The sequence below is a fragment of the Gopherus flavomarginatus genome, chromosome 4 (assembly GCF_025201925.1).
Source record: "Gopherus flavomarginatus isolate rGopFla2 chromosome 4, rGopFla2.mat.asm, whole genome shotgun sequence".
NCBI classification, from domain to species: domain Eukaryota; kingdom Metazoa; phylum Chordata; order Testudines; family Testudinidae; genus Gopherus; species Gopherus flavomarginatus.
This window is the reverse complement of record NC_066620.1, coordinates 72895365-72915101: the sequence shown is the minus strand read 5'-3', so window position 1 is coordinate 72915101 and position 19737 is coordinate 72895365. Positions and strand designations below refer to the sequence as shown.

The 19737-nt window shown below is 40.1% G+C and overlaps 1 protein-coding gene across 3 annotated transcripts in view; it reads right to left on the bottom strand.

Moving 5' to 3' along the window:
- Positions 1-1153: 1153 nt before the first annotated feature.
- Positions 1154-19737, bottom strand: part of MEMO1 (mediator of cell motility 1) — a 54819-nt gene continuing 36235 nt past the window's right edge. For 2 of the 3 annotated variants that reach the window (XM_050950447.1, XM_050950445.1), the window contains 6 exons: positions 19227-19339; positions 18438-18549; positions 16967-17109; positions 15432-15508; positions 3093-3197; positions 1154-1810 (listed from right to left, as the gene is read on the bottom strand). In XM_050950447.1, coding sequence (XP_050806404.1) covers positions 1679-1810; positions 3093-3197; positions 15432-15508; positions 16967-17109; positions 18438-18549; positions 19227-19339 — 682 coding nt within the window. In that variant the 3' untranslated portion in view covers positions 1154-1678. Of the gene's footprint in view, positions 1811-3092; positions 3198-14570; positions 15040-15431; positions 15509-16966; positions 17110-18437; positions 18550-19226; positions 19340-19737 lie in introns of those variants that run through there. The other variant, XM_050950446.1, reaches the window with a different exon arrangement.

Genomic DNA, 19737 nt, shown 5'->3' with positions numbered 1-19737 from the left:
TAAGGCACAGTCATCAGAAACCTCTGAAACTTTATAGAAGAATTTACAAATTCAGATATATTTGTACATATTTGTGAGATTTTCTTTGATAAAGCCTGAAAGATTATTTTCTATCAGCTGCTGAGAGTTTCCAGGAACAAGTCAGAGCAGCAAGGCAACTAATATAGAGAAGCCATGCAAAGAGTGAAGACTGATGCTTATGATGGCATAAACATATCTGCAAAGTAGTTCATTTTATAAATGGAGCATTCACCTGATATCACTGAAGTGGTGACCATCCAATTAAGGGAAAGTTAGATGTGGAATTATTTCCGCAAGTAGTGTCTACATACAAGGATGTTCTCCCCTACCCAAAAGAGCGACAAGTATGACACATACAAAGGTCGCCTGATAGTAGACCAAATGTCAGGGAATGTTAACTCCATTTAATTAAACAATAACTACTGCCATCACAATTTGCACTACTTATTAAACAAAATGAAGACTTCCAAAAATGGTATTAATTGAACAAACAATTACCATTATTTTGGTTGGAGAAGTGCTCAAGAAACCCATAAGATGTAGTGATGTTTCAAGAAGTTGGAAGAAACAGAATTTTTTTAAGATGATTTCTTATTAAAGAATTCAAATGTGAGAAATTTCTTTTTTCAATCAAATCCTTAAGGAACAGTTGCATGAACATAGCACTGTCTGGCCCAAATGACCTCTGAATGCTGAATATGTTTTCAGAATTACCTAATTGGCAGACTTCTGTTTTCAATTTTTATTATTACAATTAAAGTACTGTATCCATTATAATTGAATAATCAAGTTTTGACATTAAAAAAGTCACCAAAATCATTATTTTGACACAGATTTGTATCACATACCAAAAGATAATTTGTATATGTAGTTCTGTGAAATAAATGCAAACACTAAAATATAAAAAAGATTTTAAAAATTAATTTGCAAAGCTGAACTCATACTACAGCTCTGAGGTAAAAAAATTCTGTAAATGAAGAAGTCATGACATAAATGTGGAATATAAAATACATTCTAAAGTATTTTACAGAATGGTTGAGTTTATCATCAGGCATGAGAATCTGGAGGAGGATGATGTTAATGAGAAGCAGTTCACATACAGAACACAAAGCAATAAGTTTAAATCAGACTATTTTGGTTTGTGTAGCCCTTTATTAGCAACTAAAATAGAAGATATTTGTTGTACAACACAGCTAGTAATGGACTATACTGGAGTTTTATTATAATCTAATACAGGATCATTTATAAATGCTTTTTTTTCCATTAAAAAGCTCCCACCCTTTTTTCTGTTTACAACTGGCAACTATTCTGAAAGCTGAGTACATGTGCACAGGTCTGCAAAGAGTGCAAATTTAGGATATGGTAAATGCTTTACGTTATATTTGAAAGGACTGTCTACCACCAGGGCTTTACAGACATTATCTTTTTTTTTTAAATCACAACGTTTTGACACAAGCCTTCCTTCCATTGGTTTAACAAGAAAGCATTTTTAAATGAGTTGAAACTAAGCAAGGACTACACCTACTAGAAAAGAAGAGAGTTCTATTAGTTTGAGGTTTCAGTATACCCGAAGACCAGGAACTGTATCTTTGTAAGGGCTAGGCTGGGACCCCGTACATAGTATGTGTGCAGGTGGCATCCCTGAGTGTTCGGAGGTTCAGTGGACCATTAGTGCTCCAGCAGCATAACTCACTGAGCTGTCTTGCCAGTTTCGACACTGGCTTGATTGGGCATAATTCAAAAATGAAAAGCTCATATTCATTCCATTCTTCTGGAGCTCTGTTATAGCCTATATGAAAATAAAAAACAAAAGAACCCAAACACGTTAAGGACAAGTTATTCACAAGATGATTTATGCCACCAGGCTCTGCTACTTTAGTCCCCAGCCCCCTCCTTCAATTGGACTTAGTGCGTTCCTGCAGCTCCTTCCTCTCCTCAAAACCCCCAAATACTCCACAGGCACCTTCTGGAGAGACCCATCCATCTGCATGATTCCCTATTATTCATGCAGAGAGACCCCTCCCCCACCTAATCTTTTGTGCAGTAGGAAATTTTTACAAGAGGCAGACTGAATACTGGTGCTTGTAGTCTTTGAGGCAAGTGAACCTTTAAGAGAAGGAAAATGCGAAGCAAGAGAGACAACAAAATGTAGGGGCCTACATTTATTGCTAAATTGTAGAATTATTTTTAACAAAAAGACTCCTGTGATTTTGGTAACGTGGTCAGAGTTACAACATTTAACTTTTTTTTTTTTTTTTAATATTCTTCCCAATATAGACACTGTAAATACAGATCTTTTCACAGGCCCCCTCCTGTAGAGATTCCTCAGTGTGTTCTCCACAGAGATCAACCTCCCAATGAATAACATCCTCCCCGGTTAAAATAAAAAAAGAATAATGTCCCTCCCGTTTGTGTTTTAAATTACATTTAAAAATACAGGACTAAACTCACCAGTACTGTCTAGCTGGTTTGCATCAATCCAGCAATGCTGTGAAGCAGCCACAAACCCACTGTGATCAGCTAATTAAGTCAAGTTTACAGCTGCTTTGTATCACCAGAGGAGCACACAGTAGCCAAAATATAACAGAGAATCTGGCTCATAATGGCTATTAATTTGGGAGCTAGCTCAGTAATGTGCGGGCAACTCCCCTTTGAAATATTGTCAGAAGCCACAATACGCTCACAATCACCAGATAAATAATATACAGGCAAACATACTTTCTTTAAAATATATGTGCAACCACTATTGATTCAGGAATTAATATTGTACTTTCACTAGGGATGGGAATTTCAAAGGCATCTAGGAGAGTTAGGTGCCCATTTCACATTGAAATTCAATGGACCTGGATGTTTGTTTATCCCCCTTAGGCACTTTTGAAAATCCCAGCACTAGTAAAAGGTAAGTTAGCCTGTGTCTCAGTCTAGAAAATTACAGAGTTTGAAAACTTGGGAAAACAAACTGGATTCAGACTTCCAGTCTCAGAGGTAATAGACCCCGTAGCAATTTATTGGTGAGAGAAATTTAAACAAATTTGCAATAAGTCAACATTTTCACAAAGAGTGGTACTTACATTTAATAATACCCCAATGGGATGTCTTCCACATATTGTATTATGGTATTTCTTCAAGTAATTGCTAAAAGATACGGGATCTAGCTGCTCTATAATGCTCATACCCTGAAAAAGAGTCAACAGCAATGATTACTGCATACCTAGTTAAAATGTCTGAGCCTTTTAATTAACGGACATCACAACTACATGATGTGTTTGAGAAAGAAAAACCTCAATTCTGAATCATGGGAATCTCAGTATATGAACATTATTTTCTAATTGTGGGTTTGCCGTGCCCCTATCCCTTATAAAAAGAAGGGACAGGGGTATGACCTTCCAAAACCGTGAATGATCTGACATCCATGGGACTATCCTTCAAATCTTGAGACAGCCACATAAAGATCTATTGCCTTCCCACTACTGCCTCTGCCTGTTCCCCTGGCAACACTACTTCCTGAGAAATTTTACTCCTATGGGCTTCTGAAGAGCAGTAGCACCAAATACTAGGCAGGCTAAAATCCACGTGTGAAAATAAAACCTAATTACATATTCTAAAATTTATGTTTATACAGGCACCAATAAAATCCCACCAGCGTTCCAGGCAAAGGCTGATCTTTCGTTGTCAGCATATAACACATCAAATACATGTAAAATAGCTTACAACAAATCTACCTTACAGCTTCTATCTTCCTCAGCTATTCCCCAGCTGCCTCTTGCCAAACAGCGATAGGTCCTGTCCTACATTCTCCTGTCTGGGAAATGCTTAGTCCTTAAAGTTGCCAACGGGTTAATGAGGTCCAGCTACTGATGGGTCAAGGAAATTCCCCTGGAGTTCAGAACAGGACAGTATGCTTGTCATGGGAGTGGAAATAAGTTATTGAGGGGAGGGGGAGAAGCACATGCACAATATTCATGAGGAAATTCTCCTGAGGTGATTTTTTTTGTTTTGAGTTTTAGGGGAAGTTGGATGGAAAGAGGAGAAATCATCACCCCAAGAGCAGCCGTCCTCTCACACCCAGTGAAGTCCACCCATCCCCCACAACAACAAAGCCCTAAACATGGTGAAGGGTCTGCTGCAGAGTTGGGGAGATGACAATGCCACTTACACTTCCCTCAAAACAAAGAATGGCCCATTCTTCCAGAAATGCTGCAATTTTCTTGCTTTCCAAGGGATTTTCAGGAAGGCAAGCTCTGGCCGTTAGCATCTCAACTCATCCACTAACTGGATTGTGACCAGCCTGTTTCACATAAAGCTATTCAGTGGTGTAATAAACTTTTGTTCACTACTGACCTAGGAAGGATATGAACTGGAGAACAACAATTCAAAACACAAGATAATCTCCTGAGCTCTCTAGTTTTTTGTAAATTTTAATTACCGTACAACTATGTAAAGTAGAATCAGCTTAATTGCATACCCAAAATGGAATGAAATATGCCAACTGCAACTGTGATTATGAATAGGGCTCCATGTCTGTCATGGATTCCATGACTTTCTGTGATCTCCATGAATTCTGCAGCAGCTCCGGAGTCAGCCGCTCGGGCGACCCCACAGCCAGCCCCATCGGCACAGGCGTAGCAGCCTCAGGGGCAACTGCACCAGCTGCTGCTCAGGTGGCCCCGGGCAGTTGGTGCCACTGCCCCCACCTCCCATTCTCCCCCACGCTAAGATTTAGTCAGGGGCGTATACAGGGCCGGCTCCAGGGGTTTTGCCGCCCCAAGCAGCTGGAGAGTGAGGCAGGCGCTGGGGGGGGGGGGGAAGCTGCGATCGTGATCGGCGGCAGCTCCACCGCATCGCTTTCTTCTTCGGCGGCAATTCAGTGGCAGGTCCTTCCCTCTGAGAGGGACCGAGGGACCAGCCACTGAATTGCCACCAAAGAGCCTGACTTGCCGCCCCTTCCCCTTGGCCGCCCCAAGCACCTGTTTGTTGAGCTGGTGCCTGGAGCCGGCCCTGGGTATATCGTACAAGTCATGGACAGGTCATGGGCTGTGAATTTTTGTTTATTGCCCGTGACCTGTCCATGACTTTTACTAAAAATACCCATGACTAAATCGTAGCCTTAATTATGAACAGGAGAACATGTTTTGCAGATAAAAAAAATTAATTTACAGAAACTACAGTGAGGAACAAGATTCACGTCACAGCAATAAGTCACTGAAATATACTGAACTCTATCTGACAATTTAGCAGCTGTCCTCACTAAGTGATCACTGTATTTATCAGCGTCAAATAAGCTGATTTGGATACAAAAGGTATGACCATGGAACATTTAGAGTTTAGCTCATCGTCCCAAATGAATATAAATAAAACCTGCATTCCATGATACATCATCACGCATTCTCCACATTTTACCGAAACGTCTATTTTAGCAATGGTTTACAGAATTTTAAAAATTGCACTGGAACTATTTTTTTGAATCCTTGATTTCAAAATGAGTACTGCCAATACTGGTTCTCAGGCCATGGTAATGTACAGGAGGAAACCCCTGCAGTTTGAGTGAATAAGGAAATACTGCTGTCATCTGGTATTTTGTGTTTTTGTTCATTCTAAATGGCAGTTGCATTAAGCTGTTTAGAAATCTGCAGGCGTCGAAGGAGTCCAGCTGGATATGAATTAGAGAAAAGTGTACCACACAGCTCTGTAGTTTGTCATGTGGATACCACAATACCACCACGTATGTAGTATATATTGGTTTACCAAACACATATTAAATGACATCGGCAGTGCCCAGGTGCAATGCAACGGGGAATATCTAACATAACAAAATTCATTTTAAACTCCTGGTTTAGTAATCAATGGGGCTCCTCATATAAGTAAGAGTTTGCAAGATGAGGTTCTTATTTTATATATAGTATTTCATACTATAATGTCCAATAATATTGTATTCAATTATATTTATTGTCAATTTCATATCTACTTTGTTTCTAAGAAAAATAGGACAAGAGTAGAATACACATAGAAATAGAAATGTCCTAATAGTTAATAGTTTATGCAAATAATCCAATTATTTTTGCAAGTCCAACAGTCATTTTTCAAGTTTGCTCACTTTTCTCAGTTTATAACATATCCACAACAAAATTTTCAAAAACCAGTAATGATTCTGTGTGTCTCCACTTTTTTGTGCCCAACTTGAGATGATTTTCAGAAGTGCTGGGCATCCACAACTTCAACAAAAGTTAATGGGAGCTGAAGGTAGTACATAGCACCTCTGAAAAGCACACTTCAAAAGCACCCACAATCAGTGGCTGCTCTTGGAAACTTTGGTCCTAGTAAGGATACGAACTGATGGATTTGTAAGCTGAATCTTATATGTGAAAAAATAAAAGGTGATGGGTTAATAGCAAATAATACTTAAACTAAGCTTCAAGTGAAGCCAGATTCTGATTGCTATTACATGGGTGTTCCCCTGAAGATTTAAATGCAGTTATCAAATTTATACCAGCGCAACTGAGGTGAGCAATCTGGCCCTGATTGTGGCAGGTAGTTTTTTCTAGCCATGAGCAGAACAAATTACTCTTCATTTTTTTCTAAACAAATGTTCCCCCTACTCTTACATCAGTAAATTGTGGCAAATAATCAGATTTTTTTTTATTTAAATTGGAGTTTTTTTATTTAAATTGGAGTTTTTTTATTTAAATTGAATTTTTTTGATAAAATGCTTTTTGAGGAAAAAACCTATATAAAGATAGTTTTAATTAAGATACATTATAGATCAAAGATATCTTATCATGGCATAGGGATTATAAATTCTAATTCTATAGTATGAGACAATATATTCATGTAATGTTTAAGAAAAGTTTTGTAAATGAGTTCCTATAGTTCATGGTAGGGACCCAATCTTATGGGATTCCAGGGGCTTCTGTATGGATTATTTAGGTTAATCTTTCTATCTACCGAATGGGACTCACTCAGTGCTCAGTCTAGAACAGTGCTTCCCAAACTTTAACAACATGTGAATCTCTTTCACTAAAATGTCAAGTCTCACACACCCCGTCCTAAAAATGAATATTTCCAGAGATTTTCTCCTTTACTGGAGTATAAATTATAAAAGCAGTGATCTTGGAAATATAAATTTTGTTTTTATGACATGTTTATTAAACAATATTTATTATTATTATTATTATTATTATTATTATTATTATTTTTATTATATTATGAAAATGGCAACACTCTTCCAAGATCTCACTTTTGTAGCCTGTATCACTTTGAATAAACCTGTTGTAAGACAAGGCTCTTATGTTTCATCAAGGAGTATCAGATGTGAAACAACAGGAAGGTATTTAAGAAGCCAACTCAAAGAGCTCCTCCTACACAAGCATTCAGGTCTTGAGCAGTCCAGGCAAACAATACAAGTTACAACAAAGCTTAAACTTGTTCTTCACAATAATTTTTAAAACAATCCTAGCTGCCTATTTAATTTTAAAAACAGCAAAAAATAGCCACCTCCCTTTCCATTTCTTATAAGGTGTCTTGAAGTTTAAATTTCCTCAGTGTGATAGAGATGCTTTCTTTGATCTGCTTAGCTCTTGGAAGTCCAGGGGCTCCAGGCTGCTGGCCCTGGGCTGCCCAGGGTCCTTAGGGAGAGCTCTGTCCACCATTAGGGAATTTTTTCCCAGAGAACCCCCTGTAACATTTCATGAACTCCCAGGGGTTCATGTACCCCCATTTGGGAACCACTGGTCTAGAAGATACCATCAGAGATGCTTAGTTTTGCAGTTCTCAAACTGTGGATTTGTTTCTCCAGAATTAATATGCTTGTTAACAGCAAAAATGTTTTAAAATAAATAAATAAGTAAAATATAGAGGTGAGAAATAATAGATCTCAATCCTATTGTCCCTCTGAAAATTTGCATACACAGAATCAATCCCTTACCTCTTTCTAAAAGTTCAAGTTTTCAAAAAGTTCAGTGAAATAGAAGATTATTGGGGGCAGAATAGATCTGGACAAGGAGAAGAAGTCTGGAGATAAATGTGACAAGGGAGGGACAGGCAGTAGAAACAAAAGTGAAATTGTTTGAGCAGCATATTCCAGAAGTCTTCAGGTCTTCCCGAGTGTAGCTTTCATTGATTTGAGATCTACCATACCATTCTCTCACAAGAAGAAAAAAGCTATAATGGCAGCAGGCCATAAAAGAGACCCAGTTTGGGAATATTTTAATGAAGTTCCTCTGCCTGTGGGTAAGACAGGCATGCGTGCAAATGCAAACAGTGCAACAAAGAAATGCAAGGCCTCGTTGCCCGAATGAAACAACATCATGAGAAGTGTTCCTTCTCTGGAAGAAGCTGTGTTGAAGATGATGAAAAGAACATGTCTGAACATGTAGGATCTTCAGATTGGTAAACTTTTTTATTTCATATTTCTTTCTTAAGGACTGCCTGTCTTCCTTCTGGACTTTTCTTGAATTCTCATGTTTGGGCAAAAAAGATAGTTGTTACTCTATGGTACGATCATTTTAGATGCAGTTGTGATAAAAAATAAATAGCTGAAATAGGCAGATTTTCCTTTTACAATTTCACCTTTAAAGTAGTAATAAGTGTCAGTGAACGAAATGAGTAATACTCAACAAAAATCATTTAAATCAATTTTGTTTAAATCATATCCACCCTGCCTGCTGGCTGTGACAGTGATACACGTGTCCCTTATGCCTTATATAGGCAGGAAAATTGACCAGAATAGAAATTCTGGAATAGCACCCCATTGCGGATACTATTCTGAAATAAAAGGCACTTTAGTCCAGAATATTTACGCTGCTCATGAAGCATATGCTTAAGTGCTTTACTAAATAGGGACCCAACTTGAGCAAGTCATTAGTTTAGGAGTGATGGTTACTATCTTTCCCAGCATGAAATCAGTCTTGTCTCGAAATAGAGTAGGACCCTTAAAGGGTAAAACATAGGCTTTTTTGTGTGTCTCTCTGTAGAGAGAGCTAGAGGGAATAGCTTCACATTGTTCCTTAGCATTTCCATCAGCACTACAGACCTAGATTGTATCTGAGGAAACAGGAGCGGGCTGAGGACAGGATATGAAACTGAAAGCATTCAAACTAAAAGCCGAGGAAACATCGTTGATCTCCTGTATGAGGAGAACACTGCAGCACCATTTCCAATTCCAAAGATGCACAGGCTGCACATCTACTACACAACCGCTGAAGAAAATTTCCGAAATTCATATGAAATTAGGTCGATTTTATAGAAGTCGATTTTAGAAATCGATTTTATACAGTCAATTGTGTATGTCCCCACTAAGCGCATTAAGTTGACGGAGTGCATCCTCACTACTGTGGCTAGCATCGATTTACAGAGCAGTGCACTGTGGGCAGCTATCCAACAGTTCCTACAGTCTCCACCGCCCATTGGAATTCTGGGTTAAGCTCCCAATGCCTGATTGTCACAGGTGGTTTTGGGTACATGTCGTCAGTCGCCCCTCCCTCAGTGAAAGCAATGGTAGACAATTGTTTAGTGCCAGACACCAGGGCGATTAGAAGAGAACAGCAAGGCGCGCTGTGCATCAGAGAGGCTTTGAAAACCAGTTACATGACTGGCCAGGCTTTGGAGTGACAGTTATATGTGTTTCTTCTTGATGAAAACCTGCCCCCTTTGTTGGTTTTAATTCCCTGTAAGCCAACCACCCTCTCCCCTTCGAAATAAAGTAACTACTGTTTTGAAACTATGCATTCTTTCTTTATTAATTACAAAAAAAATGAGACAACAGACAAGGTAGCCCGGGCAGGGTGGGGGAGGAGGGAAGGACAAGGCCACATTCCTTATTGTAGCCACACTAAAAATCAAACTGTTTGAATGACAGCCTTCTGTTGCTTGGGCCATCCTCTGCAGTGGAGTGGCTGGGTGCCTGGAGCCTTCCCCTCTTCCCCCTCCCCACATGTTCTTGGGCTTCTGGGTGAGGAGGCTATGGAACATGAGGAGGAAGGTAGGCGATTATATAGTGGATGCAGCGGGGGTCTGTGCTCTTGTTGGCTTTCCTGCAACTCCAACAGTCACTTGATCATGTCTGTTTGCTCCATTAGCCTCAGCATCACGTCCTGCCTCCACTCTTCATGCTCACTTAATTCTTCCTGGCCTCTGCCACTGAATGCTTCCATGCATTAAGCTGTGCCCTATCAGTGCAGGAGGACTGCATGAGCTCGGAAATCATGTCATCACGAGTGCGGCTTTTTTATCTTCTAATCTGCGATAACCTCAGGGATGGAGATGATAGGGGAAGTGTGAAACATTCTACGATTCTGGGGGGACTGCATGGTCACCTGTGCTGCTAAGTTTGTCACTCTGACCAAATAGGAAATGAAATTCAAAGTTCCCGGGGCTTTTCCTGTGTACCTGGCTAGTGCACTGGAGTTCAAAGTGCTGTCCAGAGCGGTCACAATGGAGCACTCTGGGATAGCTCTCGGAGGCCAATACTGTCAATTTGCATTTATGCTACCCCATATTCGACTCAGCAAAGTCGATTTTAGCACTACTCCCCTCGCCAGAGAGGAGTACAGAAGTTGATTTTAAGAGCCCTTTAAGCCCATGGAATGGGGTTGGTTGTGTGGACGCATTCATTTTAAAATCGACCTAACACGGCTAAATTTGACCTAACCCTGTAGTGTAGACCAGGCCATAGAAAAACAAAGTCTCGTCAGGGACCAAAGGTTCCAAGCTCTGTTAACAGACAGGGGAAAACAGAACAGAGATGGGATTCCATATAGAGTGTGCTGTTTGTTTACTAAGAAGTTGAAATTCAATACAGGAACAGGGTGTCACACATTCAAATACTGGTTAGAAAAGAAAGATGACCCTGAGGGGAACAAAACCAGCATATTACTATGGAGTATATTTTAGTTTTTAGTTTAGTGTAGCTATTTACTTCTCCTTTAATTTATCTACTATCAGAGGGGTAGCTGTGTTAGTCTGGATCTGTAAAAGCAGCAAAGAGTCCTGTGGCAGCTTGTAGACTAACAGACGTATTGGAGCATGAGCTTTCGTGGGATGCATCCGATGAAGTGGGTATTCACCCACGAAAGCTCATGCTCCAATATGTCTGTTAGTCTATAAAGTGCCACAGGACTCTTTGCTGCTTTTAATTTATCTGTTTGCTTTTGCTTATTTTTGTGCTACAGGCTTGTTTTATACTACTTTTCGCCTTAATGGAGGAGTTCCTTTTGGAGTTCATCCCCTTTGCCTCCAGGGTATGCCAGGATCTCTGGGATTTAAGCACTGCCTCACCCGTCAGGAGTCTATCCCATCAGTGATGCACATTCCGAGTGTATTCACTGGTTGGGGGGGACACACATCCCTGAAATGTGTATTATCTGCTCAGCCTTTAAAAACAGAGCTAGAAAAGATCAGGAGATTAGATTCAGGCTCCTGATAATAGAGCGCTCCTTCCTCCCAGCTTCAGATCCAGGCCAAGAAATATGTCCCATACCTGGGTCTCTGAGCAAGCATAGTGCCCCATCAACCTCCGCATTGTATTTGCTTAGGCCTTCATAGGAGAGATCAGTGGTGGATACTGGGAAGACTCATAAGAAGGGGAATGCTAGTTCTCATAAAGAGCCTATTTCAAAGCAACTCCTGTCTCCTCAGAAAAAGACCATGTTGGAGACTTTATGTCCCAGTATGAGTCTCCAGGTTCCTTTGGTACCAGTACTGATTCTAGGACTTCATGCTCTTACACAGGGGTGTTGTTAGGTGTTGATCATTGTAGCAGTGGAGATATGTCTATATACCAGAGACACTCGATTTGAGACTTATTAGAACAATCCATAGCTCACAAAGTCCCCCGTCTTCCCCTGCGTGCACACACTTTTCCCCCCACTTTTTCCTAGACTGCAGAAGAGCTCTATGTAAGCCCAAAAGCTTGTCTCTCTCACCAACAGAAATTGGTGAAGGAAAGGATATTACCTCACCCACCTTGTGTGTGTCTCAAAAAAAGTATAAATCTCTGGTGGATAGGGGGCTTGAAAAAAGGATAATTTTTTGCAAATGTTTCCTTTGCAAAAAATTTAATTTAACTGATTTATTTAATAAAGTTGTGGAGAATTCAGTTGTCCTCTGAAGAGTAGTTATGGTAAATTTGAAGTCTAAATTTAATTTTTAAAGTGTGGAATTGATTCAGTTTTGCTAGAAATGAAAATTCCAACATACGTGTTAACTGGAATTATTACTGACTGATCCATAACTTTGTAACATTGTAGAGAGAGTGATAAAATTGTTGCTGTTCAGGACATGTTGAACTTTTTTTATTGTTAAATGTCGCCTGTTGCAGCCTTTCAATTTCTTTCCTTGGAAACATCCCTGGAGCTTTTTACTTTCCATGTCTGCGCTAGCCTCTTCCTTTCCCACTGTGCAGTTTCCTTACCGTGGGAACACCAATCCAGATGAGGGCAGAGGTTTTTTAACCACTGTGTCAGTGGGGATATTTTCCAGTAAAGACTAGTGTAGACAGGCCCATGAGTGAGAAGCTGTTGACATGGGCATCTTTTTAGAAAAGGTAATTAAAGTATGGTAGCAAACACAGTTAGCACAGGGTGTGGCATATTTAATTGAGTCACTGATCTACTTTGTACTGACTCTTTTCTTTGGCAGTTACTCAGCAAAGTCGGTATAGCATTTTTAATAATTCTGATGAAGTGATTTCTACGATACCATGGTTGATCACTATGAGAGTAATTTTGTAATCTTACTTTTAGAGGGAGAAAACTAGAAGATTCTAAAGCTAAACTCTGAATGGTAGAAGTGGTCATGCTACATGCTCTGTTTCAGGTCAAGGCACTTGAGAAGAAACAGAGAGCAGTTTGCCCCCATAGCCCTATATATCCTCGATATGGGGCACAAAGATGTGAAGGGAGCATGCACAGACCAAACGGGCACTGCTACTGAAAATCTCTGATCACTTGAAGTGAAGCACCCATAGGGACACAACTCAAAGAATGTAAAAACAGGAAAGTATTTAGCATATTTTCTCTGTCTTTTAACACCATATGACAGCCATAAATAAGGTTAGAAGCCAGCCTACGTGACCATGTATCTTCCACAGCACACCAGTGCTTCACAGACCATATACACTGGAGTCACAGCTTACACAGTGGTTAGATTCTAAGGTCAGCGCATAAGAGGAAAATCGCATATAGTGAAAATTACTATAAAGTACAGTACCTAATCCCCGTAAGATGTGACTGCACTGTATACACAGTATACACTAGAACAGGGGTCCTAAACCTATGGCATGCATACCAAAGGTGGCATAGGAGCCGATTTTTTTTTAGTGCATGCTGAGCAGGGCCAGCAGCGGGCTGGGGGCTGGGACCCCGGCTGGCAGGAGCCGGCACCCGGAACCCCAGACCCTCAGCGGGCCCCGCTCAGCCCGCGTTATTTAAATTGTTACTTTTCTCTCCTTTTTTTTTTTTTTTTTTGCCAAGCATGTATAATTGAATTCGTGCAAGTTAAATGCGTGTGTGATGCAACTCTTCTGTACTGAGAACCTCTGCTCTAGAAGAACCCTACTGGTTTCCAAAGACCATTTTTTTCCCACTAGAGAATAATTTAGATCTCTGAGATTCAGAATGGACCTAAGCCCTCATGTATTTTTGGGACAAAGAAGAACCTGGAATAAATACCCTTTCCTCTTTGACGCAGTAACATGGGCTCAGTGACATTCTCTGCAACGAAGTATTGGATTTCCTGCAATGTATCTTCGTGATACTGTTGAACTTCAGTGCATTTCTTATAGAGAGGCAGTTGAAGTAATTTTTCTTAAGCAAATTCTGTGGCTCCCCCCAGAAAATGATGAGGACATATGGATCTGAGACAACCATGAGTAACTGACACAAAAGGCTTCTAGCGTTCCTCCAGGTCCTTCAAAGTGGATACTGACTGACTGGTCACTTCAGTACCTTAAAAAAACCTAAAAGGTCTTGCTGCTTTTGGGAAATTGACCTGGGATCATCCAGGTTCTCTTGGAAGAGAGATCAGAAGCTACCTGACTTTTGTGTATGGAGCACATCTAAATCCAGACCCAAATATAGGCTGGATTCTTTGGCCAGGTCTGCACAAAAAAGTTAGGTGGGCCCTACTACATTGCTTAAGGGTGTGAAAAATCCACACTCCTCAGTAACGTAATTAAGCCGACCTAAGCTCCTAAACACACAGCACTAGAGCAATGCAAGAATTCTGTTGACCTAGCTATCACCTCTTGGGGAGATAGATTAACTACAGTGACAGGAGGGTCTACACTTAAACCTCTACACAAACGCAGTTGTAGACGTAGGCAGGGGCTTTTTCCTTCCATATTTTACAGTAGAAGGAGAGGATGTGGGTGACAGTCCCAATGGAACACAAGTGACTCTAGTCTCCTTGGCCAATGTGACCCCTACCTTTTCCCCACGATAGCTGCATCAAATCTATTGAAACTACTAGCAACAATATAGGTATGATCCCTGTCTAATGAAACTAGCACTATTACAAATGTAAGCTACCAGAACTTTTATGTTCTAAGTCATAAGGTTTATTGCTTCCCCTAACTATAGATATAAACAGAAAAATTACATTGAGGGGATTTCAAGCGGTCAGGCAAGCATTTTTTCTCATAAGGAATATTTACATAATGTGACAAGAAGGCCGATGTTAGTATGGTAGGTCCTGCACTTTTCTTGGCAAGGGGCTAAGATGCCACACCTTGCCCCTGCTCTTGGGGCACCGAGGCCTCCGCTACTGCCCCAGGAAGGTGGTAAAGGAGGGAAGCAGGAGAGGGGTCTGGGTTTATTCCTTACTCTGAGCCCCAGCCCTCTCAACTCCTGCGGGTTCTTACCCTCATCCTCCTTGGGTGGGGTACCTTCAGTCCTTAAATGCTGGGTGAAGGAGTCTCCCTCCCCTGCTGGGGCAGGGTCTCCCTTACTTTGGTTCTCTGATCTTTCAAGTCTTACAGCACACTTCCAAGCTCCAGTCCTCTCTCCTTCCTCCTTCTCCATCTGCCTGAAGCAGGAGGGGTTTATTAGGTTCCTGAAAGGTGCTCCAATTAACCTGTAGCCACCCTCCCTAGTCTACAGGGAACCACACCTTAATTAGCCTGGGGTTTATATATTTCCCCTCTAACACTCTACCACTGCGCCCTGGCCCTCCTGCATCACAATAATTACATCCACTATACATTGTGCACACTCAGTAAAGTGTATGATACCAGCTGCCAATACACTGACTACAGTACAGTGGTTAAAAACCCTTTGTATGTCAAGTGAGAGAGAAAAAGCATAAATCAACAATGTATCAAATCTTGAATATTTTCTTTAAGAGATTCTAGAAGCATTCAACGTCATGTGAAGGAGAAACTTATTAGACAATTAATTGCCCCAAATCTGAAATCTTACCATTTTATCTAGGTGCTCAATGGATCTATAAATCTCTCCTTGGGATTCATCATAGTAACTGTAACGGAACCTTTGACCTTGAAACAAAAATCATGTACAAAATAAAAAGGGACAGATTAGTAGCTAGGACACTCCCCAAAATAATTTCAATTATAATGAAAAGCAAAGTACTCCTGAACCCACACCTCTGGTAGCCAATCTAACGTAGAATCAATTGTAAATCAAAAATTGGAAGTGATGCCTTTAAGATATTCATAAAGGAATGGTATTTTCCATTATATCTTTCTGTTCCATTGAAGTCATTCCAAACACCACCACAGAACCTCACCAGAAAACAAAAATTAAAACTATACCACTTAATGTGCAGTTACACTTTGAAAAATGACCATGTAAAAATGGCATTGTGTGGTCCAATGCTAATTTCCTACCAATGACTTCATATCAAATTTGCTCAGTTTACAAGTAAATGGACGGTTTCTCACTGACAGCCCTGCAAAATCAATCTGGAATCTGAAAGTTATGATGCTCTCTCCTGCCTACACGCCAGAACCAGTAATAAAGGGTGTGCCTTTTTGAAACAGTCCCTTTATCAACCATAATCACACATTAAAAAGCTACATAAACAAAGTGTTATTGGTTAATACGACAAAATGGAAGTCAGAAAACTCCTAGATTCTGACTCTGCCACCAACTCTTGATGTATGATCCTACGCCAGTGTTTCCCAAACTTGGGATGTCACTTGTGTAGGGAAAGCCCTTGGCGGGCTGGGCCGGTTTGTTTACCTGCGGCATCCTCAGGTTCGGCCAATCGCGGGCTCCCACTGGCTGCAGTTCACTGCTCCAGGCCAAAACCGTCTATTTACTTGTAAACTGAGTAAATTTGATATGAAGTCACTGGTAGGCAATTAACATTGGACCACACAATGCCGCTTTGGGAAGCAGCGTGGGCTGAGGGACATATTGGCCACCGCTTCCTGCAGCTTCCATTGGCCTGGAGCAGCGAACCGCGGTCAGTGGGAGCAGTGATCAGCCGGACTTGCGGACAGGGCAGGTAAACAAACCAGCCCGGCCCGCTAGGGGTTTTCCCTACACAAGTGGCGTCCCAAGTCTTGGAAACACTGTCCTAGGCAATTCACATCTGTAAATAGGTATAGTTACTTCCATCATAGGGATGTCGGCATGTTTCATAAATCAGTTAACTAATTTTGTGAATTCCTTTTAAATCCACAGAAGAACAACATAAGAGCAAAGAACTACAATCACCGTTACCAGGCTGTAATAGTGCAGAGAAGCATGTAACACACACCTTCACTACCTCCCTCTCCCAACCCACTGATAACTCAAAGACTGACAAATTTAATTTTACCTAATTTTCACAATAAAAATTCACTTTTGGCAGAAAAACATTTACGTTCAAAGGATAAATTTACCATAAAGTTCTAAGCACCAAAGAATGTTTAATGAAAGGGCCTCCTCAAATATAGCTACAGTGTAGCTACCACATTGCGATAATACGAAGAAAACCTGTAACTTACCCCAATGGCAGAAGTCAGAAGAAACCACAAAGAGATTAGTAGGATCTGCTAGGTATTTACTGAAGAGTTTTCCAAATTCCTGTTCTTTTGACTCACTCAGTGCTCCAACCAATACTGGAACAATGGTAAACTCATCCTTATGGCTTACAAACAAAAGAAAAAAGATTTCATATTTAAAATATTAATTTTAAGAATAGAGTTCTTCTTCAAGGTATGATAACTGAAATTATAAATCTGCCCCTTAAAAGGACGCTATTAACCTGAAATGTAGTTAATTAAAAAACACAATTAAAAATAGCTTTAGATACTACACCTTCCCCAAGACCCCTGTCAATGCTTGCTATTTTGCAACATTTTCTTATTTTCAAAAATCTTTTTTCTCTCCTTAGTTGCAGTGTGTGAAAACCACAAAACCAACAGAAGAAACCAACTCTATAGAGGAAACAGCAAAAAAGAGTGACTGTGGACAAAATCAAAGAGGGAAAGTTCCCTATGTAGAGGAGCAGCACAACGGATACACACCACTGAAATTGTACTTAAGATGCAAGATAGGACGTAAGTGATGCTGACCTTCTACGCCAGTTGTTCTCAATCTATTTATTCTCAACCTATTTGTTACCTGGACTGCAGGTTGAGAACCACAGTGCCCACCCCACCCAACCCCTATGCCCAGCGCCCCTCCACAGAGTGGGGCCAGGAGTGGAGCCCTGTGGGGGGGGGCCAGGGATAGCCACTGGAACCTGTGGGTTTTTCTTTACTCTCTTTTAGTTATAGTAATCATAGGGATCACCTGTAACAAAAGTAGCTATCAACTGGACACTGATTTTTAAATTGCCAAAAGTACATACAAATTTTGGAACCTCAATAGAAAACATCTAAAACTATTCACACTTTTTTTTTTTAACTGGGCAAATGGTTCCATGAACCAGTCACAGAATCCTAACATTTAGAGACATGGAAGACTTATTAAGTCATCTCTTACATATTTCAAGGCAGGACTGTTCCCTATTGTACATTTAAGTATTAGTATTTTGTCAAGTCTTTTACATGTATATCTCCGCATGGGAGATTTAATTTTACCTACCTTTGCAAATAAAAATTCACTTCTGGCCTTTAAAGACTCGTAGATTTCACTGTCAGGAAGTTTTCCCCAAAATTAACGGTATTCATGAGTCAATATAGAATACTAACTACTTTCTACAGGATGGTCAGATTTGACTGTATTCACAAGTCAATATACAATATTAACTACTTTCTACAGAATAGTCAGATTTGATTGCTCAACTGCTTGCCCTGCTCCCAGTTTCCTTCCTATCAAGAAATCGCAAGTCTCTAATTTGTATTCTTAAATTTTTCTGTTAAAAAATTATCATTCTCCCACCAAAAGAGGATCACTTCTTCCTACTGGAACACACATGCAGTTCAAATGTATGATTTTAGTTGATGCAAAATAAGCGTTTAGCCATAGTACCTTTCCATGGCTTTAGCAGTATAAGGCAAATGCATTTCAATACTGTGTTCATCTTCATCGGTCTGAAGAGACATACGCTCAAACATTCCAGTCTTCCACAATTCTCCATAAACTGAAAAGATTTAAAAATCTATTAAAATGCTTCATTAAAATAAATTTTTATAAAAAATTACATTACAGCGTACCTTGTTAGAAGTGGCACAATAAAATAATACTCCCTGCCTCTGGGGGTTACGATCACAGAACATTTTCCGTTGTAGCTTTCTAATTGAAGTGCAACTTGCATTTAAAACCAAATTCCAACATTTTTAATTAAGTCTGTATCTTATAGTTAAGAATGCATTGTGTAAAGCAGTGACATCTTTAGCATCTTCGATATGCTTTCTACAGTCATTACGGTATAAAAGATTAAAATTGTACAAAAATATATTAAAACGTGTACTCATCCACATAATCTTTGTGTTTTTAGATTTCCACTAACCATATGAATCTATATTGGTGAGGAAAAAGTTGATCGAATGAGCTGCTGCTGGATGTGTACATTTATTAATATAGCACCTTAGCCATTGGCCAAGGCACAAAACACAAACGGCTGAATGTGACAAAAACGGTTCTCTACCTGTTTATGAGGTTACAAGTATTATCTTGCACTGGTTATTTATGGACTTTTTCTTCTAAATACACGTCCCGCCCCATCCACCCAAAACCTAGGGCTCCTAGGTGTTGCAGTAATACAAATAATTAAAAGAAAACAGAAATCTGAAAGACGCAAGCTTACTATATACATACTCTTTTGATCAATTCGAAGATCATACAGAGGTGTTCTATATATCTCCACACTGGAAAGTGCACATCGAGAAAGGGGCACATGATGGGAAGGCCCAAGAATGAAAATTTTCCGGCTAGGATAATTAATACAAAAACCAAAATCAGAACAGCTGTACTCCCACAAAACACTGTGTTAGAAACAAAAAAAAGTTGAAAAAGAACACGATAAACTGAACTAATTTTGGGGGGGGGGGGGGGGTTGTTAAACTGGTGGCTAATGGAAGTGCTCTACTTTGCCAAGAACAAGAGCATGATTCAATTCTTGGTCCCTTAGGGTCTGATATTGCAAAGTGCTGAGTGTTTGATAGGTGATTTTGAAGCTGGTTCAGTAAAAATGGGTCACGGCCACCTTAAACCACTTAAAACAGGGTCTGCACTACAGCACGAGCCACTTTTAAAGCCTCCTTTAGATGATGAAAACTAGTTTAACTGAGCTGATTAGAAAATATCCCTAGTGTAGTGCAGGCCTTTA